The sequence below is a fragment of the Sparus aurata genome, chromosome 5, assembly GCF_900880675.1.
Source record: "Sparus aurata chromosome 5, fSpaAur1.1, whole genome shotgun sequence".
NCBI lineage: Eukaryota > Metazoa > Chordata > Actinopteri > Spariformes > Sparidae > Sparus > Sparus aurata.
Window position 1 is genome coordinate 14,456,095 of NC_044191.1, and position 23,979 is coordinate 14,480,073.

General features: G+C 40.5%; 3 protein-coding genes across 4 annotated transcripts; 2 read left to right on the forward strand and 1 right to left on the reverse strand.

Moving 5' to 3' along the window:
• Positions 1–442: 442 nt before the first annotated feature.
• Positions 443–12,409, forward strand: lrp13 (low-density lipoprotein receptor related-protein 13). 2 transcript variants are annotated; one of them, XM_030417285.1, is made up of 21 exons: positions 443–594; positions 738–884; positions 2,210–2,425; positions 2,530–2,748; positions 4,172–4,387; positions 4,476–4,705; positions 5,063–5,192; positions 5,863–6,050; positions 6,213–6,393; positions 7,319–7,531; positions 7,632–7,815; positions 7,902–8,103; positions 8,331–8,495; positions 8,864–9,064; positions 9,631–10,180; positions 10,311–10,430; positions 10,802–10,909; positions 11,259–11,492; positions 11,595–11,964; positions 12,149–12,257; positions 12,336–12,409. In XM_030417285.1, exons 1-21 carry the CDS (start codon positions 483–485, stop codon positions 12,357–12,359), a joined length of 4,119 nt encoding a protein of 1,372 aa, XP_030273145.1. In that variant the 5' UTR covers positions 443–482; the 3' UTR covers positions 12,360–12,409. The 2 variants fall into 2 exon arrangements, with proteins under 2 accessions (XP_030273145.1, XP_030273144.1); XM_030417284.1 differs by having other exon boundaries at positions 516–594; positions 726–884.
• Positions 12,410–14,671: 2,262 nt separating this feature from the next.
• Positions 14,672–16,305, forward strand: LOC115581065 (extensin-like). Its single transcript, XM_030415900.1, has 3 exons — positions 14,672–14,768; positions 15,341–15,413; positions 15,506–16,305. Exons 2-3 carry the CDS (start codon positions 15,351–15,353, stop codon positions 16,142–16,144), a joined length of 702 nt encoding a protein of 233 aa, XP_030271760.1. The 5' UTR covers positions 14,672–14,768; positions 15,341–15,350; the 3' UTR covers positions 16,145–16,305.
• Positions 16,306–16,527: 222 nt separating this feature from the next.
• rchy1 (ring finger and CHY zinc finger domain containing 1) lies at positions 16,528–22,789 on the reverse strand. Its single transcript, XM_030415699.1, has 9 exons — positions 22,687–22,789; positions 20,772–20,891; positions 20,490–20,605; positions 20,043–20,121; positions 19,878–19,922; positions 19,720–19,778; positions 19,400–19,429; positions 18,786–18,906; positions 16,528–18,702 (listed from the first exon to the last, which is right to left on the reverse strand). Exons 1-9 carry the CDS (start codon positions 22,735–22,737, stop codon positions 18,496–18,498), a joined length of 828 nt encoding a protein of 275 aa, XP_030271559.1. The 5' UTR covers positions 22,738–22,789; the 3' UTR covers positions 16,528–18,495.
• Positions 22,790–23,979: the final 1,190 nt, after the last annotated feature.

Genomic DNA, 23,979 nt, shown 5'->3' on the forward strand with positions numbered 1-23,979 from the left:
ACAGAAAATGAAAGGTAAAAGAAGAGAAGAATTTAATTTTGTAGCATTTGTAATTACAAGTTTTTCTTTTTTAAAAAACGTTTTATTTGCACACACATACGATACAATCAGATGATAATGAATAACATTAATGTGTACCCCATTACAAACACAAAAACACAAAAAACTATAAAAATGTATGTAACATAATTTGAAAAATACAAGTGCTATATATCAATGAGAACAAATAATAACCAGAAAAAAGGCTCTTAACAGCATGTCATTTAGAATTCCATATTCGTACACCATGATATCTGAGGGAGTACCAGGATGAGTATCAATGTTTGACTCCTGTTTCTGACAGACATAATAAGCACAGAGAAATAATGATAAACCACAATTGCTCCGGATAGCATGGCCCACCTGTGGCAAGAAGCAGTAGCTCCTCCCCTCACTCAGGTGTTCAATTAGGTTGTATTGGCCTCACCTGGTGCCTTTATAAAATGCTACACTTTAGCACTTGGCAGCATTTGGTCTGTTTTATTTTGCCTGTGGCGATGGGTGGATGTTTGTTCTTTTGTGCAGCCTTATTGCAGTTGTCAGGGTCCTTGCAAGGTGAGCCGAGTGTACCAAAACCAGCTCAAAAAATGTCCTGATTAGACTTTCTGCATTATAGTTTATTCACAGAATGAAGGATGCAATATATCAGCTAACATGCTGTCCCTTTTCTGCTAACCTCATCCAAGTATTTGTTTCAGCTGGAAGCACTCCTGTGAAGTGTGCCCTGGGCTTTCAACAGTGCAAGGATGGCTCCGAGTGTATCCTCTATGGACATGTGTGTGATGGAGAGCCTGACTGCCGGGACGGTTCAGATGAAGATGACTGTGACTCAGTATGCAATAAAGGTACTGGACTATGTCCACAGATGATCCTTGATGAGGTTAAATTGCTTTAGGAGGTTTGTTTTGACCAACAGAATTTGGTCTGATGGTGTGTGGCCAGATTCAAATGTGTATTCTTGTTTTCTATATTCAAGAAACTCAATGATCCTTTTTGAAAAGGAAAGTAATTCCACCCTCAACAGCCAATGATACACAGTGGATTAAGTCAAGTAGCACTGTCATTAAACGGTGTGAATGACTTGTGTGTATTCATAAATTAAGATTAGAGATGTAGAACATTAATATTAAACATCACATCGCACTCGACATCAAATGCAATGAGCACAATTTCCTACATCTGCTGAAATTCCAGTGCTCCCCTTAAAGGTGCACTACGTAGTTTTGGGGACGACATTTTAATCAGAGAAAGCTCTTCCATTAATTAAAAAAAAAAAAAAAAAATGCCTAAACAACCTTTGTTTTCATGACTGAATAAACAAAGTGACCTTAAACTACCTTTTTGTTTATATCTGGTGGACCCTGCCACCTTTCTAGCTTCAGTGTTCTTGCTGTGTTTTGGATTCAAACTGTTGTCTTTCCACTGTTCCAACAATTACCAACCCTGGTTTGGTCTAAATAAACACTCTCCAGTCCCAGTATGCTGTCGTCCCTGCAGTCAGAGCCCCTAAACCACCTCGGCAATGTATCCCTGACGTCAAACTGGCATCCAGTTGTGTTTGTTCCTGGTCCAGCCAAAGGAACAAAAAACGAGAGGAAGGGGGACTGTCACTGAATCTCACTTTGGGGCCAGACTGTGGTGCTGGTTGTATTAAAGTCTTTGGGAGGTGCATGGTGAAACACACTAAAACCCAACATATCTACGTCATATGACGCTGTTATTTTGAATAAGAAATTCAAAACTTTAATATTTATATACATGTATACAAACTCAGAAATATCTTTTTCCATTATTGAATAAACAGTGTTCTGGTCCCCAGACAGATAAACAAATTTAACCGGTATGAAATTGTTCTGTTTTTTGTTTTTTTTCAGTTTGTTTATTCAGTCATGACGTTTGTTTAGTTAAGGTATAAAAAAAAAAAACTTTCTCTTCTGACTAAAACTTCTTTCTCAAAACAACACAGTTCTCCGCCTTTTAAGATGGATGTATCTAATCTGGCAGCTGAGTGTATATCAGTCACTATGTCACTGTTTCACAGTTCCACTATTGTACTTGGCTTTCATTCATACATCAGAATGATGATGCAAGCCAAATGGGCAGCAGTAATCTTCATTTTAATCAAAACCATGACTTGGTCTTACTACTTCAAATATCTGCACCTGAACAGATCAGTTCCAGTGTGCCCATGGAAGGAAGTGTATAGACAAAGAGCAGGTGTGCGATGATATACCTCAGTGTCAGGACCACTCTGATGAACTGGGGTGTACGAAACAAACCGAGGGCTGTGTCCACCAGTGTGACAACAAGAGTCGCTGCCTGCCTGCAAAGCTCCTCTGTGATGGAGAATGGGACTGTCTGGACGGCACCGACGAGGCCAACTGTGGTAGGTTGAGATGATTTGACGGGAGATGATCACATTAACTTCACACTTGCATAACATGTTGTCTTAAGTCATGATGTTTATTTATTATTTGGCATCTTCACCAGAGGACCAAGAGGAAGATGGACATGAAAAGGAAGACGGGACCAGTGTCACCTCTGCGCCTGCTGGCTCTGTTGGCTCATCGACACCCATCAAGTGTCCTTTGGGTTTTAAGGCCTGCAAGGACGACTCGGAGTGTGTCCTCTACAAACACGTCTGTGATGGAGAAGCAGACTGCACGGATGGATCAGATGAGGAGGAGTGCTCATTAGAATGTGAAGGAGGTAAGTTGTGTGTTCTCCTGTATATTGGTGAAGGGTAGGAATGTGCTGCCCTCTAGTGGGTAACATTAATCTTTCTGTAATGCTTCAAAATCAAAATGCTTGTCTACAAAAATTAAATGTTTCAGGAAGTGCATGAATGTATGCAAATTTAAGGCCCTTGAGTATTTTCATTTTATGCAACATTATATTTCTACTTGACCTCTTCTCAGAGTCGAATACTGTACTTTTTACTTGACTACATTTGCCTCTAGCTTTAGGGTAGAAGTTGGTTCAGATTAAGGTTTTCACATCTGTCTGGTGGAAAACATGTTTGTTTTTTAGATGTGATGTTGAATAAAAATCTCCTTAAGTTGAATAATTATGAACTTTCTTGGATCAGCTGGAAAATGCTACGCACAAAGCTGACGATATGTTTTCAACGAGGGAAAGTCGGGTGTAGTGTGTGTGTTTTTTTTTTTTTTTTTTTTTTGTCCACTAAAGCAGCATTCTCAAACAACTAAAGTGGATGGGGACTTAAACTGAGATTCCAAATTAAATTGGATGCAATTTACACGCTTTTAAAGCCAAAATCGTCATCTGTAGCTGCTAAGCTAAAGTGCCCCCTGTTTTAAGTGGCTGGATAAGCTCGACTACACGTCGAGGGTGTAAAAATGTCTTTCAAATTAATTTAAGATGTCAGGAGGGCTTTGACATAATTTATGTAGGACGAGCTGTATGGAACTTTTACTTTTTTAATAAAAATGTTGAAACAAGCTACCTCAGTTGTGTAGGAGAATGCTGTTACACTCCAGAAATATTTTGTGGTCTATGAAACTTAACCTGACGTTCCATCCACATGGAGAAGAGCAGATGACTGAATTACATTTTTGGGTGAAATTATCCTTTTGAATATCTACAGCAGGAAAATACAACATATGCATTAATGCAGCAGTATTAATTCATATAAATCCTATACAAAAGTAAAACATGATGATTTTTACTATGGACTTTTACTTTTTAAAATGGAAGTATATCTAGCTGATAATGCATACTTTTAAGGTTTGGGATGCAGGACTTGTAGTGGAATATTCTTTACTGTGGTTTAGTATTTCTGTAGAAAAAACTGATTCTATGACTGACTTTGATGTTGGTGCAGAGACTGAGTGCAATTTGTTTGAGGAAAACTATTGGTGAAGGTAAAAATGAACTGGACTGTAGTCAAGATGTGGAGTAACAGTGTATTACTAACACATAGTATCCAATAGCCATATAAAGAAAACATTAACATTATGACAAAAACATTATGTAAGTACAAAAGGAGGGCTAAGATATTTGGGGCATGATCACAGCATTATTGTTAGAGGGCGGCTAAATCACACTGCACAATCTAGAGCCCAGCTGTGACACCAGTCCTGCCCCTGATCATGCGGTTTGCCCCCTGCAGACCAGTTCCAGTGTGCCCATGGAAAGAAGTGCATAGAGCAGAGCCAGGTGTGTGACGGTATGCAACAGTGTCAGGACCGCTCTGATGAACTGGGGTGTGCAAAGCAGACGGAGGGCTGCGCTCATCAGTGTGATGACAAGAGCCGCTGCGTTCCTAACAGCTTCCTCTGTGACGGGGAGAGGGACTGCTGGGATGGCACAGACGAGGCAAACTGTGGTATGCTGTCACTACTCACTATTCTCTTTGTCAATCAACTTTTCTTGTATAAGACACCTTCTATGATCTTTGCAACCTCTCTCTGCAGCGGAAGAGGAATGCAGCTCCACTGATTTTAGGTGCACCAGTGGCCAGTGTGTGTCGGCCACGATGCATTGTGACAGTCACCCAGACTGCAGGGATCGCTCGGACGAGGAGGGCTGCATGACCACAGTGGCCTGCACCACTAAACACCGCTGCCCCCAGAGTAAGGAGTGTCTGGTGCAGGAGTGGATCTGTGATGGAGATCAAGACTGCATAGATGGCACAGATGAGAAGGTGAAAGTTGACGTCAATGCCAAAGTTTTTGGGCAAAATCAGACTTTACTTTTTTATTTTTTGCAAATCTTCTCTGCAGTAAAAGATTGGCTTCAAGAGCAAGACAAATGCATCCCAAATGACAGTTACAATGAACAAACCCTGAAATCATCAAGCTAGCACAATCTGACTGTAGTATATGTTCATCTTGAAGTATTTTTCTCTTCCATATGAAGGGCAAAGGTCAGGGTAAATTTTTAGTTATGCCAGATGCTTGGTGTAGTGGATTGAAGTCGGGTTCTCTGATGATTCTCTAACATTCGCCCAAAAATTTGTCTGAAGACGTACAGTAATAATAATCCATTGGTTCCCCTGTAGGATTGTCCCGTTGCTCCAGTGACCTGTGGCGAGTTCCAGTGGTCATGTAAATCCAAGACCAAGTGTATCCCCACAGGCTGGAGGTGTGATGGCATGAAGGACTGTGGTGACGGCAGTGACGAGACTGAATGTGAGTAGCTTCAATGCGGAAATGGATAGATTTGTTTATCGATTGCGAAAGTAATTCAACTACGCTGGACTTTTAATTGCGATGAGGGCATCGATAAAGCCAAGTAACCTCAACATTTCCTGTCTGAATCCAGCTGTGGACATACTATTGCATGTAATCATCGTTTCAGTGTACTAAAAGTCTAAATGCCAAAAAGTAATCATACGTGATATTGGTAAAAGGTGTTTTTTTTTTTTACAGACAAGAGTCGACCGATGGGGCTTTTTCAGAGCTGCTTCCAATACAGGAAATATTAGAAATGATCAAAGTCTGAAAACTGATATTTAGGAACCATATTCATTGGCAGGAAAATCAAACACCCAATGATGAAATAAACTTAAGTACAATTTATTCAAGTAAGTTCAATTGCTGAGGTACTTGAGTATTTCCATTTTCTGCTACTTTACTATTCCTCTCTAAATTTATTTTTGAAGATTCTGATTAATCAGTGTTTACAGGCTATTAAATGTGACATGTTGCCCATAATAAAATGTAGGCAGGACACTTTGAAAAAGGATGTTGCATCAGAGCCAAAGCAGCACATTTTTTAAAATTGGTTTATATTATCTGCAATCTGACAGAAAAATCAGATACATTAAACATGTAAATGGTGAAACTTTGTGGGTCCCAGGTGGGATGATGCCATGCCTCCCTCACCAGTTCCAGTGTGGCAGCCAGGAGTGTCTGGAGCCAGTCCTGGTGTGCAACGGCATTACCAACTGTGCAGACGGCTCGGATGAGGGAGGCAGCTGCCAGATGAAATGTGCAGACGTAGACAGCCGCTGCTCTCAGGACTGCTACAGCACGCCACAGGGAACGGTGAGGAGCAGGCGTGTGTGTGTGCGCACTTGAAGTTAAAAAATTTAGTGTTTCCTGCAAATTGGTGAAAAACACAAAGTGAAACTAAACTGACTGCTGCAGCACAATGTGAAGTGTCAGTAAATGTTGCAGCTCCTCTAATACTTGTCTCTTTGTGTGTAGCGTTGTCACTGCATGGCAGGGTTCAGGCTCATGGAGGATGGGCTGACCTGTGCTGACACTGATGAGTGTGAGATCTCAGGTGTGTGCAGTCAGGTGTGCATCAACACACCAGGCTCATTCCAGTGTGACTGTCAGCCAGGCTACATAAAGGAGGCAGGCGGACACCACTGTAAGATCACCGGTAAGGTCATTTTGTTTTTGTAATGTTTCCCTCCAAGCTTGCATGTGGCATAGGATAGGATCTTATCTACGGAGAGTATAAAATGGCACTTTTCATACAACTGGACTAAAGGATCAATGCCACACATGTCAGTCTGTTAATGATGAAGCTACAGCCAGGAAACTGTTGGGCAAAATCTGGACAGAGCCTCCGGATCTGAAGGTAAAGTCCATGCAGAAGTGCCTTTTTTTAAATTGCCGTTCTTTATAAATGGCCAGCAGGGGGCAAATCCACTGGGTTTTTTTTGTTTTTTTTTAAATGATTTTTTATGTAAGCTTATGAGAAAATGACCCTATCTTATTTGTTACCTTAATCAACAGTTTATTGTCTTGGTACCTAGTGTCTTCAGCACAGCATTATCATTTTGTAAGTTATGGTCCTGTTTTGAAGTAAAATGGACAATAAAGATGCTTTAGGACATGGCTATCATTGTGATTGACAAGTTGCTACCATCCTGGATCCTCCTTGTCCACCTCCCCCATCATATCGAAATATTGTTGCTTCTAGATCCCCCCCCCCCCCAAAAAAAAGTTGCTGATGCTGTAATGCCAAATTTTAGGCGTTAAAACTGACTATTTGCAGTGACTTGAATCATTTAGAGCTTTGGGAGTGAGCCAGGGTAGCAGTTTACATCTTTATGCTAAACTAAGTTAACTGGCTTCTGGCCAGAGTGTCATAATTTCATTGTGGTATTGCTTATCTTTTGCAATATATTTGGATTAAAATGCTGATAAATGTCCCCATGGAAACAAAATGTCTATAAATCTATAAACGTCTATAAATAATAAATCTATCTTTTTGGAGTGCTTCAGTAAATAAATTCACTTCATTAGACCAATCTTTGTAATCAATTTTAACTCACCATGATGATTCTCGTCTCCCTCAGGCGAACCCTTCCTGATGTCATCAGTCCAAACAGACCTCTTCTTGTTTGGCCTGCGCAGTGGCAACCTTAATGTGTTGTCCTCCTCTGCCAAGAAGGCCATCCTGTCCCTGGACTACGACTGGAGGGAACAGAGGGTCTTCTGGGTCAGTCTGGACACTGAGAGCATCAGGTGGTCCTCGCTGGACCAGAAGACCACAGGAACGCTGATCAAAGGTTTGTATCGCACAAATGAGTATTTTAGGTGACAGTCATTTATCTAAATGTATGATTATTGATCACGAATGAAGACGTGTGACGCCATCTGTTTCCACAGGTGTCCGGGCTGACTCTGTAGCCGTGGATTGGCTCGGGAGGAACCTGTACTGGATCGATGGCGTGAACAGTCAGATTGTTGCTGTCAGACTGGCGACAACCACTGTGAAGTCCCTGGACCACAGCGTCATCTTGGATGAAGACCTGGATCAGCCTCGCTCTCTGGCACTGCTGCCACAGAAGGGGTCAGCATGACTTTACTGCACACTCCAAACTATCCTACAGTGTTTCTAATAACTTCAAGACTAGTGTTCTTTAATTGTCCTCCCAGGCTGATGTTCTGGACAGAGATTGGTAACGTAGTGAAGATCGAGCGTGCCGGGATGGATGGGTCGGAGAGGAAGGCGGTGGTGAACTCCAGTTTGGGCTGGCCAGGTGGTGTGGCTGTGGACACCATCTCTGACAGAGTCTACTGGACAGACGAAAGGCTGAGGTCCATTGGATCTGCAACACTGGATGGAGAGGACATTCGGGTAAGACATTTCAGGACAGATGTTTTCAAGAATGAAATACTAGAACTCAACTTGATCTACCAGCAAAAGGATACCTGACCTCCTTATCACAAAGTATCCCACAAGTGGTGCTAAACAAGAGGTATTTGAAATTTCAAATATTAATGTAAAAAAGACAATCTGAAGCCTAACAATTAAAGCAATGAGCCATATTTCTGAATAATAAAAGTGCTATGTTGATGTCTTAGATTCTGCAGATGAAGGAGACCACCAACCCATTCTCCCTGGCAGTGTTCAATGACATGCTTTACTGGTCTGATGCCAAGAAGCGAGTGGTGCTGGCTGCTTATAAATTCTCTGGCAAAAACCATCAAATTCTCCTAAAAAGGCCGAGGCAACCTTTTGGTGTAAAGGTGCATAAAATGTTGAGTGCTGTGGGTGTTTTTTGCACAGGTGCAGATGAGGATGGTATTGTTGGACTGTTTCTAGAGTCTGATAAGTTCATGTGTGTGAAGTGCTCCCAGCAGCTGGCTACACTGCCCACACACAGCTATGCTATTGTATGTTTGAAGCTTTCTACTTATGAGATATTGACCTATTTTGGCACAGTTTGGGAAATGATAAAAATGTTCAGGCTGCTGATGGGAAAACTGCAGGACTGAAAATATTACATCTAGCTATATTTATATTTAGGGCTTCAGTTTTTTTTTTTTTTTTTAAAATCCAGCATGAATTATAAGCATTATTTTAAAAAAATAAAATAAACTTTCCTGGTTTGCAGATAATCCACCCATTGCTCCAGATGGCCATTGACAGACCCTGTGAGAAGATGAAGTGTTCCCACATGTGTGTGTTGGCCCCGGGACCAAAGGCTGTGTGCAAGTGTCCCTCCGGTCTTTTACTGGCTGAGGATGGCCTGACCTGCTCCAGCTTGGTCAATTCAGCATTCCTGCTGATGCTGTCTCCCTCCACAGTCACCCAGGTTTGCCTCCATGCATAGATGCACAAGATCTAAGTGGGTTTTAAAGGTGCAATTTTAGATAAAACACATTCAATGCAAAAATGGGGGAAAAATGTGTATGTATTGGAGCTCTCTACTGAAGTAAAGTAACATGTAAGCACCTTTTTATAGTCTCAGTTTTTTTGTAGAATATCATCTAGCTTTGTGATGCTCGGTGAACACTCAACACACGTCAACAACATGTCTGCCCACTTGAAACAATAAAGGCACTGAGGAAGAAAAAACATCTCAGTAAATCAGGTCATACTGACAACTGTAGTTATGTGAAAGGACAGTTGGTCAGTTCTGTGAGTTGATGATATACAGGAGCAGCGTTATGTTATGGGTTTTAAGATGTAAAGCAACTTGTGATCAACCTATAATTTCAGGCATAAATTAACCAATTCTGTTTTTTCCCACTAACTTCCTAGTCAAGCACCACCATGTCTGGTGTAAGGATGAGGATCTAGAGCATTAAGTCTGAACAGATGCAACAATGGTGTACATACTTGTTTATGCAATTCCATTTTTTTTTTTTTTCCCTGTAGATCTACTTGCAGTCCCGACACACAGCAGCAGAGCTGAAGGGCTGGCCTGAACACCTGGCTCTGCAGGTGCCCAGCATCAATGAGGCAGCTAACATGGACTACAGCCTACGAGACCACACCCTGTATTTGACGGATGATGGCACAACTTCACTCAGCTCTTTCAAACTCAGGGACTCGGATTTGTTCCCTCAGGGCCACCTTCTAAAACTCCTGGGTGACACCATCACTGCCATGGCCCTGGACTGGGTGACTCTTAACATCTACTGGAGCAGCAACAAGCAGTCCCGCCTGCAGGTGACCTCCATCACAGCTACACACACTGCTGTTCTCATAAAGGAAGGCATCGGTAGGGTGGAGTCCATCGCTCTCCACCCTCCCAGTGGAAGAGTTTGCTTCACCAACCTGGGCCCACAGGGGCCGGGTACCACGGCTGCTGTGGAGTGTGCTCACATGGATGGTGCTGGGCGGAGCGTGGTGTGGAAGGATGCTGTCCAGCCAGCATCTGTGACCTTCTCCAGTAATGGGGATACAATTTACTGGGCTGACACTGGTAAGATTTTTGTAGTGTTCATTAAAGTATGTTGAATGTACACGATTACATTTAGTCGAAGGAGTTTTCATGCATTGATGGTAAAAAAATGATGCTGAGAAAAGCGGTAACGACTTGGATTCTTTGTCAGGTTTAGGGACCGTCGGCTCTGTACAGCTTGATGGATCTGGATACAGAGAGTTGAAGGCTGGGGATGGCCTGGCTGCCGTGGCTCCGAGTGATGACACACTACTCTGGATGACCGTCAGTGGTAATGGCTTATTGTGTATATAACTTTCTTTTCTTTTATGGTTTATTTGATCCACTTCACTCTCAGTGGGTGTAATGCTGAGGACCCAGTGAAGTGCAGCGTGGCGGGCCAAATGGTTTGGATCATAGATTATAGGCCGAGCAGAATGCTTGTTCCGAACAGGCACTGCACTGGTTCTCATTTTAGTGCAGGATATTTTTTAACACTTGGAGGCGTGTCATGTCCAACATGGCATTCATTAACATCACCACCTGCCTTCACTCAGTTAGCATTGGGTGACACCCATTGCCAAGTTTTATAAAATGTCCATTTTCTGATTAGGACCTTCAATGTTGAAACCGGACAGTGTTTGTGTTGACCCCCTCTTTCAGACAAGACCAGGCTGTGGTTCAAAGATGAGGACCAGCAGAACAAGTTGTGGTTTGAGGTCGGCACACAGGTGGTCAGCTTAAAGGTGGTCAGCAAGTCCAGTCAAACCGGTACGTAAGAGAAGCACCAGCAGATTTGATGGCACTTAAATGTTTAACTTGTAAATCAAAAGGTCCTGAAAATCAGCATTCACTACAGTCACTCAAGATCAGGAGAGAGCGGTGCCATCCTTTTTAAAATGCCTGCAAATAGGGCAAACAAGTGATTTTTGAGAAACCTCAGTGGGAAATAATTCCTGATAACAACATAACATATTACACAAAATGTGTCTGACAGATACAATCTTGGGTGTACCAGATGCTGTTCCACAAATTAAGCCCTTGGTCTGTCAAATGTTGGCATGCTACAGAATAGTACACACGACTTTTGACTGACGGCCTAACTGTCCATTTGTCTCAGGTTCAAACCAGTGCTCAGAATACAATGGCGGCTGCCAGCACTTGTGCCTCGCCACCCCTGGAGGTCGGACGTGCAAATGCGCCTATGACCACATCAATGTAAATGCCACACACTGCAGCCCAGAGCAGCGCTGCCCAGGTGGAAACAGACCCTGTCTGGATCAACTCTCATGCCAACCTGCTGAGAAGTTCTGTAACGGGCACGTTGACTGCTCAGACCACTCAGATGAGAACTGTTAGTCTGTATACCTCTTCTTTAAAAAGCATAAGAACTGAAATATCATGAATGCTGATGACATCTTGACCTAAAATGACCTGTCAAATCATCTTTTCTTAGGTGTTAGTCTAAAGCAGTGGTCCAGAGCCAATGTCCCTGCTCCCACCCAGCCCCACAGCTCCTCTCCTCCACCCTCCCCTTTATCTCCAGTGACTGGCCTGAACACTACCCTGAACATAAACGGTCTCCTCATGAACCTGGACGCCCAAGAGTGCAGCCAAAGACGCTGCAGTGGCAATGGACGCTGTGTGGAGACCAGTGGACAGATTGCCTGTGTGTGTTCACTGGGTTACACTGGTGATTCCTGTCAGGACCATATCCTAAAGACCATGCAGGGTCCCATTGTGTATGGCGCAGCAGGGCTCTGTGCAGGAGTGGTGGTTATTGCTGTAATGGCAGTTGTGGTGAAGAGGAAGAGTGCCAACACGAGGTTTGTCTGATAACCTATTAAGAAGAAATCTTCCTATCACAACAATGAACACACTTGGTGTAACTTGAAATTTCCCTGCAAGATCTCCCTAGGAATGATGGTCTCTGGCAGTGAGTGTGTTACACTGTTTAATGTTTCAGCAGTTTACTAGACAGGACTGCATTTTCCCATTTCCTCCCTGCAGAAGATCTAGCCCAGCATCAGCGAAGGAAACGAGTATGACTGACCTGGAGAACAAAGCGGAGACCACCCCAAGTACACAAACTTCTCCAGCAGACGCAGACAAACCACAGGTAGGCCACTCAAAACTCCTAGCAGGATCACAAATTATCTGATGCTTGTGGGATCACGGTTTTGTTTTTCTTTTGCAGGAAGTGGTGTCTTCTGAGGCCTGAGGCTGATTCATGGGCTAGCAACGTTTTTAAATAAACAGTTTGCATTTTCACTGTTTCCTGTGAAGTTATTTCAGCATTGTTTACTGTGAGTGAGACCACCATGGTTGACTTCATGATGTGGATTGTTGGGGTTAGTGACCTCACTTACAGAACTGGCTTGAACATTGTTCACAATGATCAAAAGAGCAATTTCGTACACTGGTAGGAGGTACAACAGTGAGGATTACAAAGAACAAGGGTTTAACAATGAAGGAGGCAAGAGAAACCTCATTCTCCTGGGAGGAGAGACCTCAAGTGAAGAAGATGCCGCAGTTTTGTTTTGTTCTCTGATCTGAGGGATGGGCGGAGTTGCAGCTGCTCAGAGGTTTTTGATCCAAAACACACTGCCTGCTTTTTAAAAAAAAAAAAATAATTCTTGTGACCAAATGTTCCTCAGAAAATGCACATTATGCATCACAGTCAAATAATGCAGCTAATAATTGGTGAATAATTTTTGTTCTCGATTGATTTTTGTCCGACACGTCAACAATAAACAAAAAATAAATAAATGCACATCTCAGTTTTCCAGAGTGTGACATGACCTCACATTTGACGATTGTGTTCTTACATTTCCTGAGCCATCTCTTTATCAGAAGTGATGGTGGAGATATGTTGGGTTAAAGTTTGATTCTCCATGCATCTCCCATTGACTTCAATGCAGCTGTCACCATAGTCTGGCCCAGGGCCAGCCCGAGGCATAAGTGAACTAAGCGGCTGCTTCAAAATTAAAAAGAATTTTTTTTAACATAATACATAAATGATATAAGTGACATGACTGAATAATTAAAGACAAGATGACTCTGATTTCATGATCAATATACCTGCCTAGAACTGCTGTGTGCAAGCATTTTGAGTCATGCCCATAAACTAGACACCTTTCATGCATAGACAATCTGTGTGTACAACACATGATCATTATTACAGATGAAACAATCCAACAGCATAAAAACAAACTGTTACTAAGATGTGCAGTATTTCTAAGTTTTTGATATTTGTATGGCAGCTGTGGCTCAGGGGTAGAGCCAGCGTCTTGTTATTGGAAGGTTGCTGGTTTGTTTCACATCGTCTGCATGTCAAAGTGTACTTGGGTGAGACACTGAACCCCAGAACTGCTCCTGATGTGCTGGTTGGCACCTTGCATGGCAGATTCCACTGCCATCAGTGTATGAATTACTGTAAGTCACTTTGGACAAAAGCGTCTGCTAAATGTAATTGGTATTTAGGCCTGTACAGCCATGTAAACCCACACAGGTGGTGTTAATTACTGTTTAGAGCAGTGTGGGTGTTAACTGATGGACATCTCCCTCAGCCTCCTGTTAACGCTGCTGCAACTTTTAGTGCGAGGCGGTTTAAATATTTCCTATTCTAATGGTGTGTTCCCATGCCCTCAGAACTTGGAAAAAGGACTTACAAGAAAACAAAAAACATGCATTTGGAATGGCCATCCATGATGGAAACTTGGGCAAGATCTGCGTAGTGCGGATTCGTCGACATAAGCGCAGATGACATCACAGCGGAAATACCGACTTCCAACTGACACTGGAATGCACCATAAGTACATGTCTCAAGCAGATGTCTAATCAGCCAATATGATTTAAAGTTTCTATTTGTAAGAAATTATTTGGGTCTCGTTCTCGATCTTGTTAAAAATTGACGCCTTGGGATGGCCAAAGCGTTGTTTTTTAACAAGTTAGACTCAACGATTAATTCTTACCAATAGGACTTCTAAACCAACTGAGCGTATACCTGACTGGTAGAAACTTCCTCATCATTGATTGTCCCTGACATTGTGAACTGTGAGGATAAATATAGAGATGTAAGTGAAGTCAACATTTTTTCTGTCTCTGTAGACAAATGTCAGATTAAGCTTTTTGCTCTGGAATTCGTGGAAAATGTGGCATAATGAAATTTTTGCCCCAAATAACATAGCTTTTGTTGCAGTCAGTGTAGTGAGTACACGCGATGAGACAGTAACAGGAAATCTAATGACATGTATTTAAAGTCTAAACTGGATTCTTCCCATTGTTTACACCCAAACCACAAAACACATGTTTACTGTGCTTATGAATAGGCACTTCTGTTGTACTTATTATCTTCTAAGAATTTATAGCCCTATCTAATTTCACTGTGTCTGGGTTGTTTAATGATTTACTTTGAATTGTTAAGGCTGAAGTGAATAATGCTAAGGACAAGAAATCAGATGATGAATTACGGGTTCATTGTACCCAACCATATCAACATCTATATAAGAAGGTGACGGAGAGGAAATGAGCTTGTGTTGTATCACTTGTGTCCGTGTTGACACTTCTCAGAATTTGTCTGCTGCTTCTCTTTGGTGTGCAGGGATACGAGGATACTCAGCATATCAAGGTAGGTGAAAAAGCAGGTATGCTCCGAAACCTAATACGAAACAGCTTCAATACTTTTAAAATACTTTTAGGGTGCAAATTTTCACACCAAAGTTAAATATTGTAAGATATGTTATTTGTTTTTTTATATATATAAAAGGTATAATCAGCCAAATGTACTTTAGGCATGAAAGATAAAAGTATTCATTATGCAGAATATTTCATTTATATATTATAGGATATTAAAACTGAAGGATTAATTGTAAATGCAATTTACAATGCAAAAAATGTTTTTTTTGGTAGCTACTCTAATATAATCTGCATTGAACATGTGTTGCAATATTGTGACTACACTGGCAGAATTACCTCTTTTATTAAACTTTTAATAAGAAAATTCCAGAACGTCTTCAGAAGAAAAATCATTTTTCATTGTTGCACGACATCATGTTTTAGAATCTGATCTTATGTTTTATATAATCAATAATATGCAAAGTAACCAGTAACTGTAGCTATCAGGTAAATGTAGTGGAAATGAAAGTATAATATTTTCCTCTAAAATGTGGTGGTTATGTGATTATGGATTATTTGTTTCAGCAAAACCACAATGGCAGTTCTGAAGACTATCCTTTGTGCCCTCTTCATGGTGACTGCAGCGTTGTCTAAACCAGTGAGTACCTCTACTATTCAATTACTACCACCATAAAGCAATCTGAGAGGACTTGTGTCAAATATAAAGAGCATTCCTCATTCTAAACACAGGTGAGTGAAGATGAGGATTCATCCAAGTCATCAGAGTCCACTGAGTCAGCCTCATCAGAGGAGGCTGCAGCTGATGCTGAGCCTTCAGAGGAGCCCCTGCAGCCAGCCGTTACAGAGACAGACATGTCCAATGCCATGGAGGAGACCAACCCCACCGGCACTCAACTTCCCTCCACAGCAGGGCCTTCTCCGGCCACGCTCGATACTGCAGCCCTGCCCGACCCTGAGGACCCACAAGCCTCCACCGACACAGACACACTACACCTCATGCCAGATGATCCTTCACAAACTCTGGGCGTAGACGTTTCACAGGATATGCCTTCTGATCCTGCACATGACTCCATTAACACCGGCACTGATCACATTCTTCCAGATACACTAGAACCCGGGCTCAAGGGCACTGGTTTAATCATAGGCATTGATGGCACAAATCAACCGCGAGTCAGCACCACCACCGCCACATACCAAGAGTTCCCCAAGGGTGCCACTCCACCCTTTACTCCGCACATCATCAAATCATCCTCCACAGCCCCACCCGTGCAAATCCCCATCGGAAGCACCATGACTGGTGTTCCTGTTTGTTTCACTTTCCAGTTTGCGACCTCTGAGCCCGAGCCACCCAGAGGAGACAGTATGTAACCCTGATAACAGATGCAGTTATCCACTTCAGGTTAAAGGTTCAATCTGTGACACTGATGTACATAGAAGTAGAGTTCTGCCTTACTTCTGCTTTTCTCTCATTGGAATATCAAGTCTAAATATCGATTTCACATTTCCTTCATCAGTGATAATTTCTTATTATGGTGCTAGTGTATGACTGCTATGTATATATAGCTGTCATACATATATATATATACACAATGGAAATTGAATTTTTACTGTCCAACAGTGACGCTGAAGCGCTGCTGATTTGTAGAATGAAAACACCTCGAATGTATTCGTGTGAGCAGCTGAAAATAAAAATGTGATGTGAATAAATATCATATCCTTAATTTAAAGACAACAAAAGCAATATTATTTAGTAAAATTATGTTTTTTATTTAAAATTTGTATTACTGTTAAGGTAAACAAACTTTACACAGGTAAGTTACAAAGACACAAACAGCAAATGGTACCAGAAACTATAGTACCGTGTGTATGTATGAGAACTAATCTAAAAGGTGTACGTGTTGCAGATATAATTTCATGTTTCATATAATTTTATCAGAATTTATAGGCAAGAATTAGAACATATTTAATCTTCAAACAATTGATGTAAACATTACCTATTTAAAGGATCACTATGTAGTTTTGGAGAATAAATTCAAATTTTATATTCACAATATTAATGAGGTAATAATACAAACAAACAAACAAGAAATGATCTTTTCCATGGCTGAAAAACAAACAGTTTGAAGTTAGAAAGGTGGCATGTTCCACCACATTTAAACATAATGAAACAATATGACTTTGTGTTGTCCTTTAAGGTCAGTTTGAAAACAAAGAGGAGAGTTTGTTTATTTAGTTTGTTTCAGCATTAAAAAAAACATCTTTCTCTTCTGATTAAAATTTCTTTCTCAAAACTACATACTGCACCTTTAACATGACAGGTTGAAAAAAAACTGTCAGTCATGGGAGGACAAGTTTCAAAACCAGTGTTTTGAACTTCATTGATGTTGGTGCAATCCTTTTATCTATAAATGGAGCACAGGTTGTGCCTTCAAACAAGAATTTCATAGGCAACATTTACTTCATCACTTGTACATTCAATTTTTTATTTAAAAAAATAGAGGTTGGCATGCACACTGAGTAATAATGTTCAAATTTAGAACCCTATAGAATTTTTTCTGCACAAATGCCCTGTGAATCTAACTTTCTAAATATCTGTATGCCTCAATGCATTTCTAATTCCCATGAGTGAGTTACAGTTATTCTTTTCTACAAACATATGCACTTGGTTAACACATTCCCTTGTGCCATGCCACCAGCAAGTCACTTAATGTCAGTTATTTACTACTTAGTTAATCAAGTTGACATTTGCCTGAGGCTTGTGTTAATTCCTATATAAGTTTGACTAATGAGGTTTTTTCAAACTGGTGCATTGTTGAGTATAGTTGCACAGGCAGATACAGTATTGTGTATATTAGAGGTTGGCAGATATGGCTTTTTCAGAGCCAATAAATGAATCTTTTTGTGTCAAAATTTCCAACAACCACTAAAGAAATTAACCAGAGTACAATTTACTCAAGTAATGTTATTAAATACCACTTTTTAGGTACTTTACTTAAGTATTACCATTTTCTGCTGCTTTTTACTTCCTCTCCAAACATTTATTTGATAAATCTGATATTGTTGTGGGTGGGACATTGTGTGAGTGGATTCTGCATCACAGCCTAAGTAGCCAAATTAGTTTATTTTATCTGCAATCTGACATAAAAAATAATCAATACAGATAATCGGAAAAAGGCTGAATATCGGCCCTGATAACCGGTCTACCCCCAGTGTATATATATCACACACTGACACACCTTTTTTTACACAGTGTCTTACTGAGAACATTTAAATAGCTTTCATGACACAGGCCCTGAACTGAACAGAAAACTATCACAGCTGGTTGACACTGTCCAACCTCAACCAGCACTTCCTCACTTGAAGTAGTTAATCTGATCAGTTCTTTTGTCACGCTGCCACACAGTGGCTCAATCGTTAGACTGCGCCCCCCCCCCAGCAAGACCTTCCTGGGTGGTCAGATGGCCTTTGCCTGTAGGTATCAATGTATGTGAATGTCTTGTTCGAGACTGGCAAAACTGTCCAGGGTGTAACCTTCACCTCACCCAGTGCATGCTGGGACAGGTCCCAGTCCTGAAGAGAACAGGCAGGTACAGAAAATAGATGGATTTTTTTGTATTATGTACAATCTAGGAACATTGGCTCAGTTGAAGTTACAACAGCTAAGTGCACCAGCCAATTATCTAAAGTATAAATGCCGCCCACTATGTTCTCCTGTCATTTTATTGTGGTGTGGTTGACTGAGGAGGGTCTTGCTGCTCTGGGTCTGTGTCCGTTTCTGCTTCATTCTCAGTGTCCTGCTCCTGTTGTGGAGGCTGTTGGATGAGTCCTCCCTCCTGTGCCGTGTTGTAGGAGCCACAGCCACTGCACTTCATTCCAAGCACATGGAAAGGCACCGTGCAATGGGCTTGGCAGTCGTTACATATAATCTGTAGCGAGAAAAAACATGTGCGTGTTCAAAGAAGATCAAATGGGTGATAAATTGCATCTTATCGCGTTACTGAGGTCTTACTTTGACAGTAGCGCCCTGGTATTCGGTGGGCATCGGTGACTGGGCAATCTCTTTGTCTATCTGATCCCAGTGGTCTTCCATGTTCCACACAGAGTGCATACACAGAGGACAGCGATATGCTCTGAAACAGATGAAGAATCTTAGTTTTATTGGAGGGCTTTGCTCAGTACCTCTACATGCATTTACTGTTAACAACACAGAGAAACATTGGTGACGAGAGAACTCGTTTACATGCGCTGTAGTAACTGTAAATCCATGTATACATGCAAGACTCCAGAAATAAGATATATCACTATAGACCTTAATTTGGAACATCGACCCTACAGCTATAACAGAATAGCTGTAGGGTTCCTAAACAGGCTGAGGCATTCTGAGAGCTTAATTGATTTATTTGTATTATTTTCATGATGACTTCCTTTATGTTATATGTTATGTCACCATTTAATGTATTATTCTAGGATGATGTGTACTGGTTGTGTTGGCTACTGTTGCAAACCAAATTGCCCCTAAGGGATTATAAAGACCCTCTGATGTAATGTAATAACACATTAAACTGGAACACCATTTTACTCAACTCAGCATTTACCGGGAAACAAAGAATTTATCAGACATACCCTGTTCTGACCATGTCATCAAAGCAGGTCCTGCAGAAAATAATAACAACCACATCAATTGTTACATTTATGTCACGACACATCTTGAACTATGATGACAAAATCTGGATAAACTTATAAAAGATATAAAACAGAGAGAGAGCTTGAAAATATGACATTCAGATAATATTTTTACATATTTTCAATCAATCTATCTGTAGAGGAAACTGTCAGGCTGATGTCCTGAATTTATGCATTTTTCCTGCATTGTAATTCAAGTCGGGACACCGTTCAATCTCCCAACCCTGACCTTCTACTATTAAATGAATAATGAGTCATACTTGTGTAGAAGATGGCCACATGGAAGAACATGAGCTCCAATCCTGGACGTGTGAATATCCTGTATGTACAAAAGAAAATCATATCATTCTACTACAGAAAGGAAATGGCTGCATTCAAATCCCCATCCCATCCCATTATGTATTTAATGCTTCATTACCTCCATACAAACTGGGCAGTTCTGCCTTGAAACATTTTCAACACACTGAAAAACAAAAAATATTATTGTTAATGACAGTAGTAAGGACACTCACTTGCTCATCAAACACAGTACACACACTGTACAATGTGTGGGCATCAGAAACAGGTGCAGTGTGATAATCACCTTGTGGTTTCCCCGCAGATCCTGGGCTAAACACAGATTACACTTCACACAATGGAAATACTTCTCCTTGGGCCCAATCCTGTAGGGGTCACAACACAGTGTCAGTGACACAGATGACAATCGCCTCACACAGGAAAAGGAAGAGAGTGGAAGTTACAGGATGTTACACTACTGCTGAGTCACTTCAATGCAATTAGCAAAAGCAAAACCGTCAGTGGCAAAAGATTTATCTTTTTCTGTTAACAGAAGTAATTTTTACTGCACTGCATTTGTCGCGTTATCTGATTTACAAACACTGAAAATATAATAGAACAAACATCACAACAGCATAATTTTGTCTTTAAAATTTGACTTGAATTATAACCATTCCATTGTTAACATCCTTAACTAAAAGCTGTTACTGTAAAAACATTTGTAACAAGTCAAGATAACTCTACTAATGCTCACCTGCATATTCCACAGTCCTGACAGTGATACTGCTTCTTGTCCTTGTCGAACAAATGGCAAATGTCACAGTAATACTCCCCAAACTGCACATGACACTGCTGGCAAGTCTGTTGTGCCTAAAAGAGGGATATTTTACACTTACACTTTGCATTTTTTTCTTGATAGTCACAAATACAACATAAAGACCAAAAAGAAAAACATTTAAGATCACAGAGTGGCCCTGCTACAGCTGACAGTGGAGTACAAACATATCAGCTGCCTGCAATTGTTTTTCTCAGTTACCTGCTGAACTGTCTGACATTCGCAGCACTGCACCTCTCTCACTTTGAATCGGTCCATCTGGTGGTTCTCCTCTGCATCGTGGCACAGCCGACACACATACAGTTTACCACAGCAAGGTGCCTGCCATAAATAGAAGCATGTGGTAAGATGGAGCTCTGGCATGACGGGAATGTCAATCACACTTATATGACAGGTTATTTTTGATATGATTCATGATCCGTTGGAATGATCATTTATACAGCACAGTTCTCATTTTGACTAGAGAAAAAGAAAACATTAAAAACATGATGATTTGTTGGGGGCTATACCAACAATGCATGAGTAGATGTGTTTTCTGCAGCACTACAGTACGTCATCATCATGCTGTTTTGACACACATTGTAATTTTATCAAAAAATTGCAGCTTGCAGCAATTTGGATACTGCACTTAGCCACATTGATATTTTGGTAATATTTCACTTAATTGTTCAGCATAACTCAACAATAAATTGTTTTCGTCTGCTACAACATTGTTTGTAAGGTTTGTAGAGTAAAGTAATAGGAAAACTGCAATTAGTTTTCTTTGCAATAATATTAGCAACGGATCAATATGGCTTTTTCCGGACCGATATTCTTTTGCAGTAAAAATGAAAATCTTTGTGTCAAAATTTCAAACAACCAGTGAGAAAATAAATCTAACCCTCTAAAGTACAATTTTGAGATACTTTACGTGTGTATTTCCATTTTCTCCTACTATAGACGTACTCTCTACTGCATTTGATACATGTATTTACTAGTTACTTTGCAGATTCAGATAATTTCACTGTTTACAGGCTATTAATTGTGACATGTTACTATTCAGATATTGTTGTGGGCAGGACACTGTGTGAGAGGATGCTGCATCAAAGCCAAATCAATGATCAGTGAAAATAAAAAGGCATATAAAAAAAAAAAAAAAAGAATTTTGTCTTATCGTGTCATTATAGGCTACATTATAGAAGGTATAGGTCTATTGTGTTACATACGACTAAGCCTACAATCAAAAATATTAATTCCCATTTCATAATATATCAGACTTTGATCCTTTGTCTGCCTACTTACCCGTGTCCAAGGCCATTTGTTTATTTAAAGAGAATTGGCCTTTTTAATTGCTCTATATAGGTAATTTGAGCATTCTGTTGAAAGTGACTAAAAAGTAGTGTAATAAGTAATGTATTACTATACGCAGACAGTAATACTGTAACGTATTTTATTACTTTAAAATGAAGGCAACATGTAATATGTAATTCATTTACAGTCAATTTTAAAGTAACTTACCCAACACTGTAAATAATCAACACATATGACTAACAGTGATTGATAAGCTGACTCAGCAGAAATGTAAGAAAATCCAGTAATTATTTGACAAAGAGGATAAATTCCCCTTTTTCCGAATCCGTTAGTAATTCTATAACTTAGACACACAGAAACCTATAGACTCCACTGATGTGTACAGATGTCAGAGGTGGGTCTGTCACACAGCACACCGCCCCGAGCTGTGGGGGTGTGATTTGCTAAAGGAGCACCTCGGCAGTGCCCCGGAGGTGAACCGCGGAAATCTACAGCTGTCAGTCCAAGCTCCATAACGACGGGTCCACGCTGGACTTGAACAAACCGGTGGCCGAGCTTAGTCTCGATAGACTGAGCTACTGCCGGCAACATGTGAGACAACATACGTACAGACGCTAACCGATCATGTCTTCAGAATACAAGTTAGTTGCTGTGTTGATTTACCGGCTAGCGTTTAAGTAACTAGCTAGCTCTGAGCAGTCTCTACCACAGATACTTAGAAGCACTAATCGTTACAGCAGTGTGAGTGATGCATATACAACACCAAAATATCTCCAGCATGTCTGTTATGCAAATATAAACAATACGTTTCTAAAAGTTAACTCACTTTCAATAAGCAGCTGCGAATATAATGCTCACAACCAGCAGGGGAAGCCATGTTTCCTCCAGGATCTGGTTCTTCTTCGTGTGTGATGGCAATGACGCGCTTTTCTTCTTCCTCGTTTTTTTAGAGAGTAGACGCAGCAATACTGCGCCACCCTGTTTGAGAATCACAGGTAGTCCAGTAGCTCATGCGTTCTGCCACATATACTGTGTATGTAACCCCAACCATTTAGGTGATAATGTAAGAAGAAGAAATTCAAACTTTTTACCATGCCTGTAAGTTTACTGGGGATAAATGTCAATAATGTGCACAAAACTGTTAATGCACTTTCACCCGAACCCCCCAGCAAGTGGCAGAAAGGTTTTCTTCTCACAGTTTAAATAGTTTGGAAGACAGATGATGGAGAATATGTGCATTTTATCCAAGAAAGACCAAAGTACATGTGTGGTACGTAACAGATGTACCATTATTTCCTTTTTAAATGACAACAGATTATAAGGTGATGCACAGCATAGTTCAGCTTGTTCCCACTCAACAAAAACATATCCAAAACATGTCAATTTTTCACGTCTTCTTTTACTGGATGTCTTTTCAGCCTTCACTGTTGATGTCTGAGGGACATCCGTACAGGTTTAAAATGTATTTTCTATGTGATTGTATACATCTTTTCAACTTCAGTTACAGATGTCTAAAGAACTTCTTGTGGTTCAAAATTAAAGTTTTTTAAGACAGCCAAATTTTACGTCATGCAGCAAAAATTACAGAGTGGATTTAAACCCCTGGCCTCAACTTCAGTAACCTGCACGAGGCTTGTGCTTTACCAGGAGAGTTATACATTGCCTCATGAAACATCATGTTAAGTAATCCAACCTTCATCATGTTCATGATCAGTGGGTTAAATCTTTGAAACTGAAATGTCAAATGACATTTTCATTTTGAAATGGAAAGAATAGATGACATTGTCAATATTGAATTCAGTTCTCAAACTGCAAAAACACTTGACCATTGTGCACTGTGTGGCAGGGTATCAGTTTGACAGTTAAGTGTCAACCTCTTTACTTTCAGAATGGCCATAAAAAACGCATGTAAAAATGAAAATGCAAATTAGATTTAATTATAACTATAATATTATAATTGCTTTTCAATTATACATATGTGGAAATGAAATTGCACAATATAAATATATACTATCAGATATTATATATAATATAGTCCCATATGAGATTGCATATAAATCCTATCATCCCTCTGCTCCCAAAATCTAGATACAGTAATTTGAGTATCTCTTAATATGAT